The sequence below is a fragment of the Ailuropoda melanoleuca genome, chromosome 18 (assembly GCF_002007445.2).
Source record: "Ailuropoda melanoleuca isolate Jingjing chromosome 18, ASM200744v2, whole genome shotgun sequence".
Lineage (NCBI taxonomy): Eukaryota > Metazoa > Chordata > Mammalia > Carnivora > Ursidae > Ailuropoda > Ailuropoda melanoleuca.
The window spans coordinates 30796302-30814862 of record NC_048235.1 but is presented as its reverse complement, the minus strand read 5'-3'; the positions used below and the strand labels follow the sequence as shown (position 1 = coordinate 30814862).

At 47.3% G+C, this 18561-nt stretch overlaps 1 protein-coding gene across 7 annotated transcripts in view; it reads right to left on the bottom strand.

Annotated features, from left to right (window-relative positions):
• ANK1 (ankyrin 1) overlaps positions 1-18561 on the bottom strand; it is a 129259-nt gene that overhangs the window by 11664 nt on the left and 99034 nt on the right. For 4 of the 7 annotated variants that reach the window (XM_034647507.1, XM_019798971.2, XM_034647508.1 and 1 more), the window contains exons 38-39: positions 3416-3974; positions 3-258 (exon numbers count right to left, since the gene is read on the bottom strand). In XM_034647507.1, coding sequence (XP_034503398.1) covers positions 3-258; positions 3416-3974 — 815 coding nt within the window. Of the gene's footprint in view, positions 1-2; positions 259-3415; positions 3975-18561 lie in introns of those variants that run through there. The other 3 variants (XM_034647509.1, XM_034647511.1, XM_034647510.1) reach the window with 3 other exon arrangements.

Genomic DNA, 18561 nt, shown 5'->3' with positions numbered 1-18561 from the left:
ACCTCTGCCATCTGGGAGAACGTGCTCTGAGCCTCCTGAACCCACGCTTGGTGGCTCTGTCGTCTCCGTTCCCTGCTCTCAGTTGCAGACACCAGGACCTTCTCAAACTCCTGAGACCCACTGGGCTCCAGCTCTTGGATGGTGGTGACCGTGCTCTGGAAGGAGTGTGTGCCTTGGCTGACCTCCTCTGGCCAGGAACCTTGGGCAGCATCTTGCAGGTATGAGACAATGGAGCCTTCCTCATTCCAGTCCTGCAGTCTGGGGTCCAGGAAGAGAGAAAGGAGACATCTGATCACCCTTCAGTCTCTGGCTGCTCAGATAGATACCCTCCCTCTCCAGAGCTGGAGGGATGGGAGTGCATGAACAAATCCCACAGCCAGCACAAGCCTGCCTGTCCTGTCCTGTCCAGAGAGGCCCAGATCCCCAGACCCCACAGGGTGCGAGCCCATGGGGACCAGTACCACTGGCCGCATCCCTTTAAGTGGATGGCTCTCCACCCTGGGCTCCTGAGGCACTTGGCTCACCCCGATGGGTGTGACCCGGGTCTCCACGCCCATCACCTCACCTGCCTCCCCTCCAGCCCTCCGGGCCACCTGCACTCCAGAGTCTTTATCCCAGCGCTCATCCAATAAGGTGGCCCCCCTCCCCCTGGAAACACGCTCTTCTATGGCTTCCAAGACACCATGTTTGCCTGGTTTCCCCCCACCCTCTCTGGCTACCACTTCTCAGCGTCCTTTGTCAGTTTCTCCTAATTCTCTGACTCCTGAACATGGGAGCACTCAAGGCTCAGTTCTCAGGCTTCATCTCTACCTACACCCACTTCCGAAGTGAGCTCGTCCGGTCCACGGTTTGGTCCACACCCCATCTGTGTGTTCCTCGTGCCCAGATGCGCAGCCAGCATCTCTTCCTTGACCTACATAGGTGTAGACCCAACTGCCTCCTACACAACTCTGCTGTGGAGGGTCCAACAGGCACCTCAGGGACAGCACGGTCAAGTCCACACTCCTGACTTTCCCCAACCTGTCCTGCCCGGTCTTCCTCACACTTCAGGACAATGTCTTCATCCTCCCAGGGACAGATCAAGGATACCCGTAGCTCTGGCTTCTCTCGTTCTCTCACACTCCATGTCTTCTTTGTTCAGGAAACCTTCCAGTTCAGCTTTCAAATGTATATATCCTGAGCACAGGCACCTCTGGGTGCCAGCACAGTGACCATTTTGGTCCCCAGCAGCAGCAGCAACTCTTGCCTCCTGGCTCCTGTCCCTTCCCTCGAGCCCTGGCCATGTGAAGCTGCCCTCAAGGCAGGTGCCACATCACCTCACTCCTCTGCTCGAAAGCCTCCAGTGGCTCCCCATTCCACCCAGTAAATGCCAAAGTCTTTCATCTTTCTAGAACCTCAAGTCCTGACATGTCTGGCCCCATCACCTCCCTCAGTCACTCTGCTGTGATCAGTGACCTTCTCACTGTTCCTCGACTGTGCCTACTGCAAGGCCTTTGTGCTGGCTGGGCCTTCCACTGGATATCTGCCCTCCAATACTCACATGGCTCACCCCTTAATTCCTTTTGCTCTTTACTCCAATGTGGCGGTCTCAGGCTTCCCCGGCTACCCTATCCCTCATTTTGGCCATCTCCTCTCCACACACATACATACGACCTACCCACTTCACTCCTTTATTTTCCTTTTTAGCACCATCACCTAACTTTTCCCTTTTTATGGGGGGGAGAGGGGCAGACGGAGAGGGAGAGAGAGGATCTTAAGCAGGCTCCATGCCCAGCACGGAGCCCGACATGGGGCTCAATCTCACAACCCTGAGATCCTGACCTGAGCCAAGATCAAGAGTAGGATGCTTAACCAACTGAGCCACCCAGGAGCCCCTAACTTTTCCCTTTTAATGATTTTCATTTCATTAGCTTTATCTCATTTATTGTCTGTGTCCCCAGTAGAACATAAACTTCTTGCAGATGGAGACTTTTGTCTGTTCTGCTCAATGCCACCTTCCCAGCACCAAGGCACAGTTTACAGGTGCCTGGCACACAGTAGGCCCTCCATACATACTGTTGGGGGAATGAACGAAATCCACCTGTCCCCACTGGAAGGCTGACCGAGGTCAGAGAACTGAGCTTACCACACCGAGGCCTAGCACCACACCTTCCGGTTCCCCTGTGGGCGGCCCGGTGCCCCTGGAGCAGCGGCCAGGCCAGCACACAGTGTGCGTGGGGCGCGCCCAGCCAATGTGGCTCAGTGACTGGTTGTCGCGGGTTGTTGGGGGATGGCCTTGGCCACAGGGATGCCACCATCTCACTCTGAATCCCCACAGGACCCATCTGTCCAATTCTCCTCCTCATCAAAGGATTCATTTGGGAAACAAAATGAAAGGACGTAAATCCTCACTGTCTCATCTTGTAAATGGCTTTCTTTTCCCTCCACCTACAGTCTTCAGGCCACACTGCGTAGACCCTGGGGAAGGGCCCAGTCAGCCTGAGTGGGCCCGGGGAGCCGGGTGGGTGGGAGGAGGAAATGCGCACAGGTTTCCCGCAGCCCAGCCAGACCTGAGCCGCGGGGGCCGTGGTGGGGGTGCATAGCCTTCAGGGAGCACAGGGACCATCTCCTTGCTCTAGAGAAACTTTAGGAAGCAACTCAGGGGAAAGGGCCACTGTGGCTCAGTTCCTGTGCCAGTCTAGGAAGGCCAAAGTGGTTCTCCGCACTCCACCCAGGTGTGGTGGGCCCATGGCCACGGACGTGAGTCGGGCCTGAGGCCTGAGACCGTCGGTGTTGGCCGAAAGCCCCCCTGCCTGACTGCCCACACCGCTGCCTGCTGCAGGCCCAGGAGCAGCCCAGAAGAATCCCCAGTCTCTCCACAGCTGAAAGCCCTGGCCTGCCCCTAACAAGCCCACCAGCCTCACACTCTCAATGGGGCAAAGCTGAAGGGCACCATTATCAGCTCTGTCACACGCAGGCTGTGTGACTGCCTGAGTCACTCCCCTGGGCCCTGGTGCTCCTAGGTTTCTAAATATGGTCTTCTCCATGAGCACCCAATAGCAACAGGGCCCAGAGCACCTGCTCTCAGCTGCACTCAAGAGAGAGGTGGCCTTATAATCTCTCTCTTCATGGCCTCTCCTGTGCCAACCGCATCCCCCCCCCCGCCCCAGCCTCTCTCCTGCAGGCCACACCCGGGGGCATCTTGGGCAAAGACTGGCCTTTACAGATCACGGCTCCACGCGCACAGGACAGAGACCTGAGTGCCGGCTGGGTGACTTCAGCAGCAAGCCAGCGCCAGACGGGGCTGCTTCGCTCCCGGGAAGTTAGAACGCAGCGCTGGGGTGGGCGGCAGCACCGAGCAACTCCCTCTGCGCTCACTTCTCCCCCGAAGCCCAGGAAGACGGAAGGCATCCTGCCATGGCAGCCCAGCCCTTACCTGTCCTGGCTCGTCTCCATCACCCGACTCACGCTGGGGGACTCTGTGATGTGGGCTTGCACCGTCGCCTGGCCTGAAACAAGAGACACTTCATTCTCTGAGGCCTGCCCTGCACCTGCGGAGTCCTCCTGCCTCTCATGACCTGGCAGCTTCTCTTCTGACCTCTGACCTTCTTCCTGGTCAAGCAAATCGATAAGGCCATTTATGGCATCTGAATCCACTGTGTCATCCTCCACAAGGTCCAGAGAGCCCAGCGTGGGGCCCTGGGGTCCCTCGGAGAGCACCCCCTCCGGCTTCCACTCGTGGCCGGTGGCATCAGAGTCCTCGGCCTTGCTGCACTCCAGAGAGGAGTCCTCAGCAGTGACCAGGGAGGGTGTGAGGCCTGTGGACCACACCTGCATGTCAGACATCTCCAGCATGGCGTCATGCTCCGTGGCCGCCAAGGGGATGGCGTCTATGACGGCCACCTCGTTCCAGTACTGGTCTGCACGCAGCGGAGAGGGAAGCGCGTAGTGCAGGGAGGCAGGGGACAGCAGCTCGTCCTGCAGCGAGGAGTAACCTGGATGGGCAGACAGAGGGCAACATGCTCCAGAAGCGATTTTTGTCACACACGCTTACGTGCAAATCCACACACACGCACACGCACACACAGGCACGGCCACAGATATGCATGCACATTCCGGGTAGGGAGGCTTTCCAAGCTCAGTGTCCAACGCTCAGGCCTGTGGCTGCTGCCCGGGGCTTGGGAGCAGGAGAAACAAGGCTCTGGGATGGGCAGGGGACAGCCAGGGAGTGGAGGCGGAGGAAGGGGCTCCTTTGCGGAAGGGCAAAGAGAAGAGATTGGAATTCTTTCTTATCCAGTTCAGAGCGCTAGATCAGGAAGCCTGGATCCGAAGGATTTGTGCTCCGATCTGTCTCCAACCAGATGAAAGCCCACTTCTTGATGTCTGGGCAGAAAGAAATGTTGCTCTTTCTTTGTTCAAAATGTCCCTTTAGCACAGTCCTTGGGGTAACCAGGCCAGGAGGTACTTTCAAGGGAGGGAACAGCCCCCAGAGCTGAGGGCAGTAACCAAGCTGCCTTGGAGGGGCCTGATGGGGTCCACTGAACACCCACCCTCCACGCCGTCGTCAAACGGGAAACCACTTGGTTCCAGATGAAGTCACTTTGCCTCAAGTTGCAGACTGCTTCTGGAAACTCTGAGTGATCTAAAGTGGCACGAGTGAGAGTTCTAAGGGTTCAGAATAGGGGGCCAGGTCAGAGGGCAGCAGGAGGCAGCAGGCCCATGGGCTGCTGCTTCAGTGCTCTGCCCAGGAGCTCCTGGCCCACAGGCCCCGCACTGTTCATGCCGGCCCCCCGTCAGCGGCGAGCTGCTGGGACTGCGGCCAGCTAGCCCAGGCCCCCTCATGCCTGGCCCGGTGGTCACTGTAGCCTGTCCATACATCCGTTCCTGCGACTGGCTCAGGTACGCATGCCTGCTAGTCTTCTGCTTGGCTCTGGCATGGGCTTCCTCATGTTCAGAAGTGACTCGGAGCCTGAGTGCGGGTCACATGTAAGTGTATGAGGAATCTGAGTGCGAGCCGAATGGGCAGTGTTCTGTCAGTTGGCTCCTCCGCTCTGCTCTAGCCAGGAGTGGGGGTACATGGATAGGGCAAAGAGAGCCTCTGATTCCCCTTCAGAGCTTGTGCCAATCTGTGGGTGGGAGAAAGGCCCAGAAGTGTGACAGCTTCTCCATTCAGCTCAGCTCGGGAACTGGGGCCTAAATAAAGACCCAGTGGCACCAAAACAGGACCCCTGGGTACGGGCGAGGCCGCCCCTACGGTCTCTAGGGACCTTCCTGTGCCTGGAGAGGCCCCTAACCTAGCATCCAGCTCTTCCCTGGGCTTGGTCTTCGTCCCACACAAATGGACCCTCATCATTCCCAGGCTGTAACGCAGCTCCCGCTCTCGCATTTCTTTGCTGGAGACGATACTATCTGCAGCTATCCTTGTTCACACACTTGCTCGACCAAAAGCTACTGAGGGCCACTTACATGTCAGGAACTGCGCTAAAGGGTTGAGGAGTACAAGTACACAAACGCACACAAACAAGACAGGTGCTCTTCACCCTCTGTTTTCTTGACGTTTTCCCAGCAGCTTTGGCTCACCCCATTTCCCCCCATCTTTGAAACCGTCCTGTGTTCTCTCGCTAAGCTGGTTCGTGGGACTGTACATTCCGAGGGCAGGGATGGTGTCTCCCTCTCCCCCCTCACTTTCCTAGAACAGGATTGGGACTCCATAGGCCCTGGTGTCTACTGCAGAACTCTCCAGATGTGTGAGGAGGACACAGGAGCCAGGATAGATGACCTCAGCCACATTTAGTAAAAGGGGCCGGCAAGCATGCTGTATGATTGACACACATCCTCTCTTCATCATCCCGTGAGAGTTTTCTTCCTGACTGATCTCTGTATGTCTCTGTGGTTCCAGGGCCCAAGATGAGAAGGAGGAAGAGACCATCAGGTGCTGGGTGGCTGGGAGGGTGGCACTGTGCTCGCAGACTAACAGCTCTGGCCCAAACGAGGAGGAACAAAGAGGAGGTGGGAGAGTAGGAGAAATGGGTGGGCCAAATCTTCCCATGTTAAATCCAAGTCACTGTATGTGGAACCATGACCTAAGGAATTGGGAAACCAGGGCCAATGGCCTGCAAACCCTCCATGGAAATCTCTGTGGAATATATGCGAGGAGAACATTGAGAGTCAAGTGGTTATTTTTAGAGTCAAGTGATTATTTTTCTTCTTCTTCTTTTTTTAAAGATTTCATTCATTTACTTGAGAGAAAGAGCAGAGTGAGAGAGCGCACAAGCAAAGGGAGGGGCAGAGGGAGAGGGAGAAATGGGCTCCTTGCTGAGCAGGGAGCCCAATGCAGAGCTTGATCCCAGCACCCGGGGATCATGATCTGAGCCAAAGGCAGACGCTTAACTGACTGAGCCATCCAGGCGCCCCTCTTCTTATTCTTGAAAGCACTATTATATTATTTCCATTACTAATTAAGCATCTATTTTGTAAAAAAAAAAAAAACACCCAAACCTAATATGTTATTTTTAGTTGTCAGAACAACCCTACAAGGAAAGCAATATTACTTCTACTCTACAGATTAGCAAACTAGACGTTCAGCAGCTGGCTCGGGGCACAGTTAGTAAGAGTGGTCTTGTCACTAGATTTTGCCAGTAGTATCTTTTAAAATTGCTTTATTGAGGTGTAGTTGACATACAGTAAGTGCACATATTTAAAGTAGATAACTGGATAAGTTCCAAGAAACCTTCACCGCAACGAAAGAGGGATAGTCATTGCCCTTGAAAGATGTCCTCCCGTTTCTTTGCAATCCTTCCTTCTGCATCCCCTGTTCCCAGGTAACCACTGATCTGCTTCTGTCACTGTATGTTAGGTTGCATTTCCCAGAACTTTCTATAGATGGACTTATACAGTGTATACTCTTTTCTGGCTGGTTTCTTTCACTGGGCCTAGTGATTTGGGTATCATCCATGCTGCTGAGTGTGTCGATGAGTTACCCATTGGTACCCCTGAGCTGTATTCCATTAGATGGGTACGTGACAGGTGGTTCATCCATTTACCTGTTAACACACATGTGAGTTGCTTCCAGTTTGGGGCTGTTACAAACAAAGCTGATTGTCCGTGTGAACATATGCTTTTTCTTTTGGGTACACACCTAGGAATCGAGTGGCTGGATCACTGTATGGGTGTATTTTAACTTCTTAAGAAGCGAAGTCTTTTCCAAATTGGTAGTCCCATTTTACATTCGCACCAGCAGTGGATGAGACGGCCAGTTCTTCCATATCCTCGTCGACACCTGGTATGATCGGCCTTTTCCATTTTAGCCATTCCTACAGGGGGGTCGTGGGATCTCCTTGTAGTTTTAATTTGTATTTTCCTAATGACTAACAATGTTGGGCATCTTTTTACGTGCTGATTTGCCATCCGTATCTCGTCTGGGCTACCTGTCCATTCAAATTTTCTGCTCTCCTAAAAATTGGGCTGTTTGTTTTCTTCCTACTGAGTTTTGAGAATTCTTTATATATTCTGGACACAAGTCCTATATCAGATGATTATTTCCAATATTCTCTCCCTATCTGTGGCTTAGTTTTTCATTTTCTTAACAGTGTATTTTGAATAGCAAAAGTTTTTGAATTTGATGAAGTCCGATTTATCACTTTTTTACAGATCGCACTTTTAGTGTCATAGCTAAGAAATCTTTGCCTTACCCAAGGTTTCTAAGGTTTTCTTTTATGTTTCCTTCTAGAAGTTTTACAGTTTTATGTTTAGTTCTAGAAGTTTATATGTTGGGTTTTACATTTAAGCTACCATCCACTTTGAGGTAATTTTTATATATGCTGATGCAAGGTATGAATCCAAGTTCATTTTTGCTTATGAATACCCAATTGTTCCAGCTCCACTTGTAAAAATTCTCCTTTCTCCACCTAATTGCCTTTGCACTTTTGTTGAAAATCAGTTGTTCATATATATGTGGTTCTATTTCTGGGCTCCATTCTGTTCCACTAATTTCCCCATCTTTTGTTGTTGTTGTTGCTATTGTTGTTTTTTTAAAATCAGGAATGGATATCAGATTTGTCAAATAACCTTTTCTGCATCTACTCTGATAATCACGTGGTTTTTCTTTTTTAGTTTGTTAATCTGATGAATTACATTGACATATTTGTTATTTCTGTTCTTTTAAATTTACTAAGGTATGTTTTATCGCCCAGAATGTGGTCTATCTTGGTGGATGTTCCACGTGAACTTGAGAAGACTGTGTATTCTGCTGCTGTTGGATGGAGTAGGCTATAGACGTCAGTCACATCCAGTTGATGATGGTGTTGTCGAGTTCAACTGTGTCCTCACCCATTTCCTGCCTACTGAGTCTGTCCATTCCTGACACAGGGGTACTGGAGTTTCCAACTCTGACAGTGGATTCATCCATTTCTCCTTGCAGTGCTCTCAGTTTTTGCTTCCCACAGCTTGATGCTCTGTTGCTAGGCACATACACGTTAAGGATTATTATGCCTTCTTGGAGAATTGACCTCTTTATCATTATGTAATGCCCCTCTTTATCCCTGATAACTTTCTTTGCTTTGAAGTCTACTCTGTCTGAAATTAATATAGCTTCTCATGCATTCTTTTGATCAGTGTTAGCATGATATATTTTTGTCCATCCATTTACTTTTAATCTACAAGTGTCTTTATATTTAAAATGGGTTTCATGGGGCGCCTGGGTGGCACAGTGGTTAAGCGTCTGCCTTCGGCTCAGGGCGTGATCTCAGAGTTATGGGATCGAGCCCCACATCAGGCTCTTCCGCTGTGAGCCTGCTTCTTCCTCTCCCACTCCCCCTGCTTGTGTTCCCTCTCTCGCTGGCTGTCTCTATCTCTGTTGAATAAATAAATAAAATCTTTTTAAAAAAATGGGTTTCATGTGACAGGACGTGTTTTTTGATGCAATATGAGTCTTTTAATTGGTACATTTAGACCATTGACACTCAAAGTGATTCTTGATATAGTTGGATTGATATCTACCATATTTGTTACTGTTTTCTATTTGTTGCCCTTGTTCTTTGTGCCTATTTTAATCTTCTACTTTTTCTGCCTTTTGTGGTTTTAATTGAGCATTTTATATGATTCCACCTTTTATTACTTATGGATTCCATCCATATTAGTTATGCTTCTTTAAAAAATTTTTTTTTAGTGGTTGCCCTGCTGTTTGCAATATACACTTATACAGTCCACTTTCAAATAACACTACAGCACAGGTAGTGAGTACCTTATAATAACAGAATAATCTTAACTCCTCCCTCCCATCCCTTCCACCACTGCTGTGTATCACTCATCATTCATTTCACTTATACATAAGCATATATATGTGTGTGTGTGTGTACACGCATAAGACGCATACATAAGCATGCATCACAGAACACATTATTGCTAGCATCATTTTGAACAAACTGTAGATCAACTAAGGGTAATAAAATTTAAGATTTTATTTTATTGTCACTTAATCTTTCTTTGATGTTCTCCCTTACTTCACGTACATCCAGGTTCCTCACCCATATTGTCGTCCTTCTCTCGAAAGAACTTCTTTTTTTTTTTTTTTTTAAGATTTTATTTATTTACTTGACAGAGACAGCCAGCGAGAGAGGGAACACAAGCAGGGGGAAGTGGGAGAGGAAGAAGCAGTCATAGCGGAGGAGCCTGATGTGGGGCTCGATCCCAGAACGCCGGGATCACGCCCTGAGCCGAAGGCAGACGCTCAACCGCTGTGCCGCCAGGCGCCCCATCGAAAGAACTTCTTTTAATACTTTTTGCAAGGCAGGTCTGCTGGCAACAAATTCCCTCAATTTTTGGTTGTCTGAGAAGTCTTTCTCTTTCACTTTTGAAGAATAAAATTTTAGAGGATATGGAATTCCAGGTTGGTGTTTTTTCCTTTCAACACTTTAAATATTTCACTTCACTTCCTCCTTGTCTGCCAGGCTTCTAAGAGAAGTCAGATGTAATATTATCTTTGTTCCTCTGTAGGTAAGGTGTTTTGTTTTTTTTCTTCAGGATTTTTTTCTTTATCTTTGATTTTCTGTGATTTGAAAACAATATGCCTCGGCGTAGTTTTTGGCATTTATCCTACTGTGTTCTCTGAGATTTCTGGATCTGGGGGTTGGTGTTTCACATTAATTTGGATAAATTCTCAGTCATTATTTTTTTCAAATATTTCTTCTGTTCCTTTCCTTCTTCTCCATCTGGTATTTCCATTATGTGTATTTTATACCTTCTATAGTCCCTCCACACTCCTTGGATATTCTATTCTGTTTCTTTCCATCTTTGTTTTCTTTACTTTTTTGGTTTTGAAGATTCCTGTTGACATATCCTCAAGCTCAGAGATTCTTTCCTCAGCCGTGTCCAGTGTACTAGTAAGCCCATCAAAGGCATTCTTCATTCATGGTGTCATCTCTAGTATTTCTTTCTGGCTGTTTCTTAGGGTTTCCATGTATCTGCTTACATTGCCCATCTGTTCTTGCACGATGCCTACTTCACCCACTAGAATGCTTAGTATATTGATCATAGTTGTTTTAAATTCCCAGTATGATCGTTCCAACATCCCTTGCCATGTCTGGTTCTGATGCTTGCTCTGTCTCTTCAAACTGTGTTTTTTGCCTTTTGGGATGTCTTATAAATTTTTCCTGATATCCAGATGTGAGGTACTGGATAAAAGGAACTGCTGTGAATAGGCCTTTGTTAATTCAGTGGTGAGGTGTGGGGGGAGGAAAAGCATTCTCCAGTCCTGTGATTAGGTCTTAGTCTTTTAGTGAGCCTCTATGCCTTTGGACTATGAATTTCACAAGTATTAAAATTTTCTTCCCTCTACCTTACGTGGGAAAAGATGGCTAGCATGGGCTGGAGTTGGGTATTTCTTTTCTGTCATGTGGCTAACTTTTAAAATTTGAGAATGTTTCTGTTTTCCTATGAGGACATTTCCCCCACTAAGTACTGTCTTACCAGTGTAGTATAAGCTCTGACCTTCGAGTTTTCTTTTCTTTTTTCTTTTTTTTACCTTTTGTAATGCAAGTGACCGACCTAAGCCTTTCCCCCCCCCCAAGATTTCTATTTATTTGAGAGAGAGAAAGAATGAAAGAGAGAGAGAGCATGAGAGAGGGGAGGGTCAGAGGGAGAAGGAGACTCCCTGCTGAGCAGGGAGCCTGATGTGGGACCCAATCCTCAGACTCCAGGATCACGACCTGAGCCAAAGGCAGTTGGTTAACCAACTGAGCCACCCTGACCTAAGCTTCGATTGCCCAGATATCCACTTCAAAGATGGCTATCTCAGATGAACACATTGCCAGGCACATGACTAGGTAAAGGGCTAGGCCACCTGCCCTGACTGAGGCTCCTTTGTTACAGGGATCTTGGATGATTTTAATAACTGATCATTTGGGCCACTTGATTTTTCTTTTCCCATGCTTTAAATTCCCACTTTTATGTTTTAAATTTACCAATAAAGAGTGAACCCATGAGCGGCACCTGGGTGGCTTAGTTGGTAAACTGTCTGCCTTGGGCTCAGGTCATGATCTCAGGGTCCTGGAATTGAGCCCCACGTCAGGCTCTCTGCTTGGTGGGGAGTCTGCTTCTCCCTCTCCCTCTGCCTGTCCCTCCTGCTTGTGCTCTTTCTCTCTCTCAAATACATAAAATCTTTTTAAAAAAGTGAGCCCATGAAACCCTAAGCCCCTGCTCTCAACCCCCAAAAAAGCAGAACCCCAGCCCCAAGCTTGCTCTCTTTCTCTCCTCACAACCATGCTATGTGGCCCTAAATATGCCATATAAATTTGAAGTTCTGTAAGTAATAAAATCCCCTCCACAAGGCTTCCTGGTGGTTATTGCTAATGGGCATCTTGCAATCATAATAAGAACCACAAGGGCTGGCCCAGCCACATTATTAGCTATTGATAGGCTGAGTCCAACACACAACAACTGGCATCCTATCAATTTTGATGTCTTGTGTTCTTACTTACATTCAACTCAGACTACATTCTAATTTACCTTTTACTCTCTTGTTTGACCCACAGGTTATTAAAGAGTGTATTATTTAGCTCCAAATATTTGAAATTTTCCAGATATCCTGTTTTTGTTTTCTAATTTAGTTTCACTGTGGTCAGAGACCATGCTTTGTATATCTCAAATTCTTCTATATCTGAGACTTGCTTTATGGTCTAGAATATGGTCCATGTTGGTATAAGTTCCAGATGCAACTGAGAAGACTGTGCATGCTGCTGTTATGGGATGGAATGTGTATAAATGTCAATTAGGTCAAGCTGGAGGATAGTGTTGTTCAAATCTTCTATATGCTTACTGATTTTTCTACTTGTTCGATCAGTTATCAAGACAGGGGTATTGAAATCTCCCACTGTAACTGTGGTTTTGTCTATTTCTCATTGCAGTTTTCTCAATTCTTGCTTCATGTATTCTAAAGCTCTATTACTAGGTGCATAAACATTTAGGGCTGTTATGCCCTCTTGATGAGCTACTTATGCAATTATTTTCCTCATCACTGGTGATATTCTTTGTTCTGAAACCTACTTGTTTGATATTAATATAGCCATGCCAGTTGTCTTTTGATTAGTTTTAGCACAGTTTGTCTTTTCTCATCCTTTTATTTTTAAGGAACTTATATTTTGATATTTGAAGGGCATAGTCAAGATTTACCTATATATTCAGTATGACTATCTCTGCCTTTTAACTGGAGTATTTAGACCATTTACGTTTAATGAGATTGTTTATATGGTTAGGTTTAATTCTATCACTTGCTAATTTCTACTTTTCTATTTATCCCATCTGTTCTTCTCTTTTTCTTCTTTATATGTCTTCTTTTGGATTAATTAAAATTTATTATGATTCCATTTGATCTATTTTGATGGGTTATTAGGTATAATTCTTTGTTTTATTTTTTCAGTAGCTGCTTTAAGGCTCATAATATACATCCTTAACCTATCACAGCCTACTTTTTTTTTTAAATACTTATTTTTTTAGAGAAAGACAGAGAGTGTGGGAGGGGGAGAGGAGAAGCAGACTCCCCGCTGAGTGTAAAGCGTGAGGCAGGGTGATCCCACAACCCTGAGACCATGACCTGAGCAGAAACCAAGAGTCAGATGCCTAACTAAATGAACCACCCAAGTGCCCCTATCATAGTCTACTTTGAAGTGAAATTTTAACACTTGGTATATAGTATAATAAGCACCTTCTAAAAGTACACCTCTGTTTTTCCCTCTTGACTTTTTTGACTTTTCTGCTATTGTTGTCATACATTTTATTTTTACATATGTTATAAACCAACATTACACTGTTACTATTTTTGTTTACACCGTCGATTATCTTTTAAAGAGATTTGAATAGATTAAATAGGAAATAATGTAACCAACTAGAAAATTATGTATTTATTCTTGCAGTTAACATTTTGGGCACTGTTAGTTCCTTCTTGTAGATCCATATTTCTGTCTGGTGTCATTTTACTTTGGCCTGAAAGACTTTTATTTATTTATTTTTTAACATTGCTTGAAGCATGGGTCTCCTGGTGATGAATTCTTTCAGTTTTTGTATGTTGTGAAGTCTTCATTTGCCTTCATTTTGGAAAGCAATTATTGCTAGGTATAGAATTCTAGGTTACTTTAGAGGTGTTCTTTAAAGATGTGGTCTACTTTAAAGATGTTGCTCCACTGTCTTCTGACTTGCATTGTTTCCAACAAGAAGTTTGATGTCATCCTTATCTTTGTTCTTTTGTACATAACATGTCCCTTTTTCTTTGGCTACTTTTAAGACTTTCTCTATCACTGGTTTTGACCAGTTTGTTTAAAATATGCTTTGCCATAGTTGCTCTCCTGTTTCTTGCACATGTGGTTCATTGAACTTCTTGGATCTGTGTATTTATAGTTTTCATCAAATTTGGACATTTTTCAGCCCTTATTTCTTCAAATGCTTTTTCACCCATTCTCTGTTGGGAACTCTATTTTTACAAATATAAGGTCATCTGAAATTGCCCTATAGCTCACTGATGATTTTTAAAAATGTTATTTTCTTTTGAGTTTTGAAGAGTTTCTATTACTATGTTGTCAAATTCACTAATCTTTTCTTCTGTACTGTCTAATCTCATTCAGTGTATTTTTCATCCTACACGTTATAGTTTCCTCTCTAGAAGATTGGCTTGAGTCTTTTAAAATGTTTTCTATGTCTCTACTTAACTTTTTTAACACCTGAAATACAGTTATGATAACCATTTTACCATGCTTGTCTGCTAATTCTAACATCTGTTTCAGTTAAGAGTCAGTTTTAATGGATTTTTCTCTGTTATGGGTCACATTTTCCTATCTCTTTTTATGCCTGGTAATCTTTAACTGGATGTGAGACGTTGTGAATATTATCTTGGTGGGTGCTAGATATTTCTGTATTCCTATGAATATTCTCGAGCTTTGTTCTATTATGCAGTTAAGTAAGTAACTTGGAAGCAATCTGATCCTTCTGAGGTTTGCTTTCAAGGCTGATTAGACAGGACTAGAGCATTGATCACCTAGAGCAAGTTTTTTTTGTTTTTCTATTTCCAGATAAGACCCTTTTTTGTTCCCTATGCAATGTCTCTGAATGATCAGTCTGACTGTTAGGAATCACTGATTAATACTCAACCAAAACTTGTGAGGGACCCTCTGAAGATCTCCAGAATTCTCTAAGCACCTATGTCTCCCCTGGTACTCTATATCTCAGCAACTCTAGTTGCCCCATTCTCTCTCAACAACTTCTCTTCAACCTAGGGAAACTTCTTGGATTTCTCTTCCCTATGGCATGACCTAGAAACTGTCAATTACAGAGTTTTCCTTGATTGTTTCCCATGTCCCATGGATCACTGTCTTTTGTTGACTAATGTCCAAAGTCATGAAAGCTGTTGTTTCATATATTTGGCCCATTTTGAGGTGTGGGGGGCTATTTTAAGCAGGAGGGTATATTCAGTCCTTATTTATTTACCTCATCTTAAACAGCCCCTAGGTTATAGCCAAGTGAATATTCTGTCACTTTTGGGAATCTCATTAAGACCTGATAAAGACAGGAAGAGGGTAGCTCTCCTGGCCACAGAATACCTGAGGCTCATTTGGTTATCCTTGGGGACCTTTCTTCCTTAAAACTTTCATGGTGTTTACTTTAGTGGAATTTCACCCAAATGAAATGTGTCCATGCAGAGAACTCATGCACACCCTCTCCCAGGACTTCCTGCGTTTTCTGGAGCCCCTCCTCTAGTAATAAGTGTTTATGGTGTATGCCTCACTGCTGCCTCTCAGGCTCCAGAGGATACCCACTGATCTAGCCACAGCCCCATAAGCTTAGGTCGGAGGCTGCAGGTGGCCATACAAAGTGCCAGTGGGAATTACTATTAAGTCAGAGCCATGCTCCTCAGGCCTGAGCACATCCTCATGAGGATTATCTCACAAAATCTAGGGTGGACCAGACCATAATAAGGTCTGCTGAGTCCCTTCGGTTGAGTTTCAGAAATGCCTGTCTTTCTAACAGTTTCATGTGGCTCTGGCACACCTGAGTCACCAGCCCATCCCTCAGTCTGGAGCTTCCCACTCTGGGGTTGCATTTTGGGGAGATCAGGTAAGAGGCAACTACAGATACTGCTTTGGGACACAGCACAGGCCCACGGCCCCTCCCCAAGTCTCTCCTCCTCTCTGGTTATCCTGCTGCATCTCTGCTAAGCAAGATGTAATGATCACCCTCAGAGTTCAATGTTAGTAGCAAGCTAGACAAGGAGTGGACAACCACCCTGGCCTCAGACAAGAGCCACATTCACCAGTTGAATTCCGGAGCTGACAGAAGTGAAACACATTTTATTTCTGAACAGACATTTCCACAGTCCAACTTACCAAACAAATAGACTGACAAGTGTGGATGGGAGATGTCCATTTTTTCCCTCTTATATGAGAAATATGATTTGTTTTTAGAAACATGCTTTTCTTTCTTTTTTTGGTTTTATAAGCAATATTTTTCTTCATGTTTATTACCCAAGAGCCCAGGGCAGTCCCCTCCTGTGGAGGGGAAGAAAACTGGCCTTTGAACTTAAGCCCCCTCCTGCTCTGACCAGGCAGGTGCCTATGGCAAGAGGAGCCAGGACGGAAGGAAAACAGACCTCGAGTTTCTGTTTCCCTGACAGCACAGAGCACCCAAGTCCTGCCCTTCATCCCCATCACTTCATAAGGAGGCTCAGACAAGCAAAGAAGCAAGGTAAAGTGCAAAGGAGGCAAGGTCCAACTGTGACATCTGTGTAGCGGGCTGGGCGGGCAGCAGGACAAGCCATCATGAGCCCCTGCCCAGGGGAGTGCCAGGGGAACCACAGGCGGCTGCTCTCTCCCCACCCTTCTGCCTCTCAGCCCTCCTGTTCCTTCTTTACAGGCCAGAATGGTACCCAGATATGGGGTGGTCTTCCTGGGACGGGGAAGAGGGCAGGATAAACACACAGAAGCCAATTCTAGTGCCAGAAAGGCAGAGCAGACCGAGCCAAGTGTCTGCTCATGAGTGTCTGCTTGGGCCACGGGGGGGAGCACCAATCAGGGCACATGGTGTCCATCAGGAGGCTTGCTGGATGAGGGGTGGAATGGGTGACGAGGCTGGACAGGGAAGCCAGGACGCATAGAAGCATTCAGTTTGTGATTGTCTAAGATCAACAAAGTAGGGAGGGGAAGCCTTTGAAAGCTGCAGTTAAATCACGCTACTCTTACGCACCAAAGCCTCCAGTGGCTCTCTGTCTAATCCAGTGAACCCAGTGTCCTCAGGGTAGTCTGTAAGAGCTGGGCTCCTGTTGCCTCTGAGCTCTGCTCCCGCCCTGGCTTCCTGCCTCCCTCTGCTAGTGCGGTCTAGCATTCACTTACATATTACGGTCTTTCTCCAAACCGAAGGTAGGCTCCCTGGAGGCAGACTTTTAGGGGATCTTTGTGCATGTCTGTCTGAGAACTGATTTCTCTCTCCTGCTAGACCAATGCCTGGTATGTGGTGGGTGTTCAAAAACTATTTGCCAAATGAGCAGACCAACTAAAACAGCCTTTTTCACCAGTATTTCGAAATCTGTTTAGGCACTGGCCTCCCCAGGCCTGACTGGGGCTGCGAGTCCTGCAGCTGATGGGAGGTTCACAGATGCCTGAGTCTGGCACTCTTTTTCTTTCTTTCTTTTTTTTTTTTTTTAATTTTATTGTGGTAAGAACATGTAACATGGGATCCACCCTCGTAACATAGTTTTAATTGTCGTCCTGCCTTGTTTATACTCGCGTAATTCTATGTGCCTGCTGGCCTCTAGGTACGTAATTGGGACACAAAGCAACAAAAGCTTGCTGATTTGACCTGACTGAAACAGCACCAAGTGATCAGATATCACAGAGAAAAGGAGAAGCGTTCTGTCATGTGGTTTTCCTGAAGTTTTCAGCATCCCTCAGCATCCCTCCCTTTCTCTCTCTGCGGAAGGGAGCTGGGCTCCTTAGCAGTCCCTGCTGCACTCTGGCTTGGTCCCCTGAGGGGTGTGGGGTGGACCACTGTCTCGGAGCCTTTCGATGCCAAGTATGAAGAGTGAGCAGTGCGCAGTACGCGGCCTCCCCTGGAGCCAGAGACAACCCCCGTCCCCCTGCACACACGTGCACACACGCCCTCACGCGCAGCCGTGGGACACGTGGGGAGGAAGGGCTGGAAGTCTTTCATGACATGCATCTGTGGAGGTGGACGGCTCCTGAACACTGGCCGAGGTGGAGACAGTGGAGACAGGCAGTGTGAGAGAATGAGCGGACTAGAGGCCCAGGTGAGGTCAGAGGCAGAAGAGAAAGATGACAGGACGTGATCAACAGATGAGCCCTGCGGCCAGTGGTGCTAGATGGCGTGTTTCAGGACACACAGGACGCGCGAGAGAGAAACGTGTGGGGACTCAGCATGCACAGGCTCCACCTGGCAAAAGGAGGCCCCACGCCCAGAGCCACCTAGAACTCACCTGCTGCGGGCACGACCCCGGGCCGCAGGCACCTGTGCAGCCAGCACGGGAGTGCGTGGCCAGGGGCGCCCGAAAACTAGCAGCCTGGGGAGGACAGCGTGGTGCGGCTGCCCTTGGTGACATACTGGGCACCAGAGAAGTAAAATGGTTTCTTCAAGGTCTGTAAGGACTCTTAGGAATTGACTCTAACCTGCTGACTTTAAAGAGGAGGAGATAGCCCAGCAGCTCATGGAGTCAGGAAGAAAGAAGGGACCAGAACCCTAGCTTCCTGGCTCCCACCAAAGAGCAGGGCCTCTGCTATTTCTGCGCCCAGTGGCTGGAGAGAGGGCAAGTGAGGGAGAGGCCGTGGGGGACCCCAGCCCCTCTCCTTCATGCAGGTGGCTACTTTCACTGCCGCTGTAAGGAAAGAGGTGCACGGGAGGCACCCCCCACCAAGTGGGGTTCCTGGGGGCAAAGGGCAGGGGCCTCTGGGCTTCCTCCCCTTGGGACTGGTCACGCTGGGGGTCTGCGCCATGCTTGAAGCACATTAAAAAGAGGGAGAGGAAAGAGATGGGGTGAGAAAAAAGGGAGAGAGAGAGAGAAGGAGAGACTAGACTCAAAAAAAAAGGAGCCCA